The sequence below is a fragment of the Pongo pygmaeus genome, chromosome 2 (assembly GCF_028885625.2).
Source record: "Pongo pygmaeus isolate AG05252 chromosome 2, NHGRI_mPonPyg2-v2.0_pri, whole genome shotgun sequence".
In the NCBI taxonomy this organism is placed as follows: domain Eukaryota; kingdom Metazoa; phylum Chordata; class Mammalia; order Primates; family Hominidae; genus Pongo; species Pongo pygmaeus.
This window is the reverse complement of record NC_085930.1, coordinates 146,421,476-146,426,106: the sequence shown is the minus strand read 5'-3', so window position 1 is coordinate 146,426,106 and position 4,631 is coordinate 146,421,476. Positions and strand designations below refer to the sequence as shown.

General features: G+C 53.5%; 1 protein-coding gene across 1 annotated transcript; it reads right to left on the bottom strand.

The window, feature by feature from the left end:
• Nucleotides 1-1,788: 1,788 nt before the first annotated feature.
• On the bottom strand, nt 1,789-3,808 carry SOX14 (SRY-box transcription factor 14). The gene has a single exon (XM_054482564.1). The coding sequence runs from the start codon at nt 3,336-3,338 to the stop codon at nt 2,616-2,618; it is 723 nt and encodes a 240-aa protein (XP_054338539.1). The 5' UTR covers nt 3,339-3,808; the 3' UTR covers nt 1,789-2,615.
• Between the last annotated feature and the right edge of the window lie 823 nt (nt 3,809-4,631).

The window sequence follows — 4,631 nt, the reverse complement described above, 5'->3', positions numbered from 1 at the left end:
AGGGCGCTCCCGCGCTGGGATCTGCGCGGAGATACCCAGACCCCTGTAAGCTTCATCTTAGGAGATATTAAGGGACACTGAGCTATGGGGGCTATCAGAGCGGCTGACAGGACTGTCAGTTGGGGTTATATCAGACAGGAAAACCGTGGCTTCTCCGTCCCAGGCCTCCTGGGCTTCCTAGGGGGCGGGAGGAGGGGCCTTCCCTAAGCGCCCAAGGCCCCCAGACCGGATGGCCACCAGAGGCAAGTCACTTCCTAATTGTCTCGATTTGTAAGAGGGTTTTGTAATGCTAAGTAAGCGTGGCGCAGCCAGCCCGGCCTCCCCCTACACCTCCCTCAGCCCGCCTTTGTTTACCTTCGCCTGATCGCTCATTTATTTATCTATCTATTATTTATAGGCGTCCTCTCCTATTCAGCGCCCGTGTATGTTAATTGTGTTATACCATTTAATTCTAACATCGGTCTCAAAAGAGCTCTTAATGAGAAAAGCATATACAACATGGATCACTTTGCTATTCAGCTTAGCCAGATGGACAACTGCTTTTTTTTTTTTTTTTTTTAAATAATGAAAATTCCCCTTTGACAAAGGGGATCGGATGAATAGCCTCCAAATAACACCTCAAACACTTCTAATTGTTTTGAGGACAATATGCTAATCCGCGGGTTTCTGCTTTGGTGTCTGTTGACAACGTTTCCCGTGCACTTCGAGCCACCGACTCCTTTGGAAACAGCGGAGGCAAGCGCACAAATCTCTCAACAGCAGCAGAAAGCCGACAAACCTCTAGGCTGCCCTACCTCCCACCCCGCAGCATATCAAAGCCAGTGGGGAAAGCAAGCAAATTAAGGAAAACCACGCGTGAGCGCGGCTTTGGGGGTGAGACTCCAAGACCGAGGGTGGAAAACACCCTTCGATTTTGAGAACAAATTCCAAAGAGTTTTGCTGGATAACATCGGAGGGTCCTTTCTCCTCAGGAAAGACAATAATCTTCAAGAAAACATTCACCCGGAGGGGAAAGAAAAGGACCCTTTTCCTTGTTTAACATCATGGGCTGTGCTGTTATTTGATTTTTTACGATTTTTAAAACTCCTTGCCTGAGCCATGACAATGTCGCCTTCCTTTTCCCTTTGCTCCTGCAGGGTCTCAGTAAAAAGTGTTCGACAGTCTGGGGCGGGGACCTGTGGCGCATTTTTCTGCATTTCTTAGAGTTTTTTTTTTTTTTTTTTTAACTTAGGAACCAGTATTAAGCCCCAAATCCCCAGAAGAGTGGGCAGCAACGTTTCCAAACACCTAAAAAGGCAGAATACCTGACTCCCCCAGTCTTCTCCCATGCTTTGAACTTAAACATCCACTGCAGGACGCGGTGTTCAGCGCGCAACTGGTTCCCAGGAGACTCGGTGCTTCTCCCTACTCCTTCAGCGTTTGGTTTTTTAAAAAGTAAACTCACTCAGATCTCAGCGGTCTGGGTCGGCCTTTGACTTAGTTCATTCACTCCTTGAAGTGGCCTGACCCTTTTGGGAAGAATGGAAGGAGAGAGTGAAGTCCCAGGGAACGATACCTTTGTCTAGCCTCTAAAGGCAAAAAGCAATCTCCAGGGCTCATTCAGGAAGGATCCGAAACTCTAGGCCCTTCTACACCCAACCCGCAGACCACCAAGCTGGGCCAACGGGGGGCAGCCACCAGCCATCACTGCTTAAAGTCGCTCTATGCACTTTCAGCCTCCCCGCACCCGACTTTCCAGTCCCTCCAACCTGGCTCCTGACTTCAGATTTTAGGCACATCAAAGGTTACTTTTTTACAATGACAGATTGTCTTTATTCAAAACGTCTTTGTTCAACAAATGAACAGTGTAACGAGGTAAAATCCTTCTAGGTACATTTCCAAGACATCGTCAAAACATTTATGACCATTTAGATTGTTTTTGTTCTTTTAATTTTTTGTTCACCTTCTACTTCCTGACTTCATAACCCGACATTCTGTCTAAAAGTAAACTTAGGTCTCTAGAAGCACTGCTTTACACAAAGTAAATAACCATGTAGGTCCTTTTTGTTTTCCCTTTAAAGAAGCAAACACTATCATAGCATGGTTTTAAATAGAAATGTTTCTCTTTCTGTAATTTAAAACTTTGAAGCCTTTCCCTCCCATACATGAAGAGCAAATGGGTCCTAGTTGTGTCTGATGGCAAAACACAGGGACACAGCTAACTCTTTTCTTCAGGGGACAAAAGGAAAAAATATATGCATATTCTAGATATAATATCAGAATCTGGGAGTTCAGAGTCCAAAGCCTATCCGAGGAGAGTGAAGGGGATATAAATAAAGCAAAACTGTCTACTCTTTTGTCCAAAGGGGGTACAGTCGGAGATTTGTTTTGGGAGAGTCGGGATAGGGGCAGCTGTGTAGCTGTCATAACGTTTGCAAGTTTCCGGCACCTGTCTGCGCCTTGGGTCTGGGAGGACGCCCCTCCCTTCCCCCTGGAAGAGAGAGGAAAAGTCTGGGTGGTGTAAGGGACAGCGGCAGGGCTGACCCCGGAGGCGTCTGCAGGCCGGGGCTAGGCTCAGAGGACAGGGTGCAGACCCGGCTTTCAGACCACGCCTCAGGTCCGGGCCGGGCTGGGGGTTACATGGCCGTAGCGTGGGCTGACGAATATGGGTCTATGCCAGTCTTGGTCATGCCTGGGAAGAGGATGTAGGCGACGGGGGGCTGCAGGGTGGAGGCAGACCAGGTGGTACAGTTACAGGGCACCACGTAGCCAGGGTTGGTGGGGGACGGGTGCGTGTGCGTGTGCTGGCTGGGGCAGCTGAGGCTGCCGAAGGCGCCGTTCTGGTAGCCCAGGGTGGACGCGTAGGGCAGAGCGCCGGTGGCCAAGGTGTGGGGCACTTCGCCCATCTTCTGGATGGCGCTCGAGCTAAACTGCGCGGGGTCCAGCAGGGAGTAGGGCGCCGAGGCCGGCGGCAAGAAGGCCCGGGCTTTCTCGGGCGCGCTCAGGAGGCCGTCGGAGGCCCCCACGGGCAGGCCGGCCGCCTTGAGCGGGTCCGTGTCGCCCAGGTAGGGCAGAGGGAAGACATACCTGTCCTTCTTGAGCAGGTTCTTGGGCTTGCGCCGAGGTCGGTACTTGTAGTCAGGGTGCTCCTTCATGTGCTGGGCGCGTAGCCGCTTGGCTTCATCGATGTATGGCCGCTTCTCTGCCTCGGACAGAAGCTTCCATTCGGCGCCTAGGCGTTTGCTGATCTCCGAGTTGTGCATCTTGGGGTTTTCCTGGGCCATCTTGCGCCGCTGGCCCCGGGACCATACCATGAAGGCGTTCATGGGCCGCTTGATGTGGTCTGAAGGTTTGGACATGGTCCCGGCGGCTAGGTGGGTGGGGGTAGGGAGTGCAAGGGTTCTGCAGACGAGCCTGGGCGCGGTTGGCCGTCTGTCTGTCCGTCCTGAGCCGGGGTTCTGCGCTCCCCTCGCCTTGGCGCCGCTGAGGGGAAGCCAGAGAGAAGCGCTGACCCCACAAAGTTCAGCTGATCATGCCAGTCCCAGCGCCCAGGCAGCCCCGGGGAAACAAGTGGGGGCAGAAAGGGCGGGGGAGGAGAGGGCAATCGGCCGGGGGGCTTCAGGCACCAGGGGCTGGGGCCCAAGTATCGGAGTCTCCGGGATTAAGTGGCCAGGTAATTTTTTAGCCAGGGCAAGAAGCTCCTCCTTCTCCCCCTCTCCACCTTTGCCTTCTCTAGTTCCCTTCTCTCCTCTTGCGTCTCCAGTCGTGGCTCCCCCCTCCCGTGGCTTTCGCGGAGCTGCCGCGCCTAGCGCTGCACCTGGCTGAGAATGCGGGGAGGCTGGTGAACGAGAGCCAAAAGCGGCGAAGTTCAAAGGCGAGGTGGGCCGGGACTGCACGCACTCTGACATAAGCGCGGGGCGGCGACTCCCCAACCTGGGCGCCAATCAGCAGCAGAGAAGCCGAGCGGGCGCACCTGCCAACACGCCGGTGCAAGAAACAGGGAGCGCGACTGGTGGGGGCGGGGAGAGGTGTGAGGGACACAGGCAATGAGAGGGCTAGAGCAGAGCGGCTAGCTCTAGACTGCGGACTTGGGTTCCACATTGTCTCCGGCACTGTTAACAAATAAAACTCTTCCGCGTCTCCTGTTTCCTTTCCCGATGGTAAAAGAGAATTAGGGCTTGGAATACAAAGGCCAGGGAAGGGACAGCAAAGGGAGCGAGGGGAGAGCTTGTGTTGATAAATAGGACAGCTTTGCCACGAAATGCAAGGACGGCACTTTCCCCTCTTGTCAAAGATCCTCGGAAGAGAAAAATAACATAGCACGCTCAGGGTAAAAGCGAAATAAACTTTTCGCGCCCCACTCTCGGCGGTGCTTTGGCAGTGTTCTCCCGGGAAGCCCCTGCAACTAGGCATCCACCCCTGCCCCAGGATGCGGCGCCCGGGCGTAGCGCTGGGACACTGGGTGGCTGAGCAATGTTGTCTGACCTGCTCCTGGAAGGCCTCGCGTCAGGCAATGCAGAGATTTCGAACCCTAGTTGGTGAGCCCTTAAAAGCACTACGACCTGTTCTTCACTTTTGGGGCGGGGGTGGAGCTGAGATTTCTATCGCAGTTCCCATTTATGTTATTATTATTTAGTGTCTTTAAACCTCCA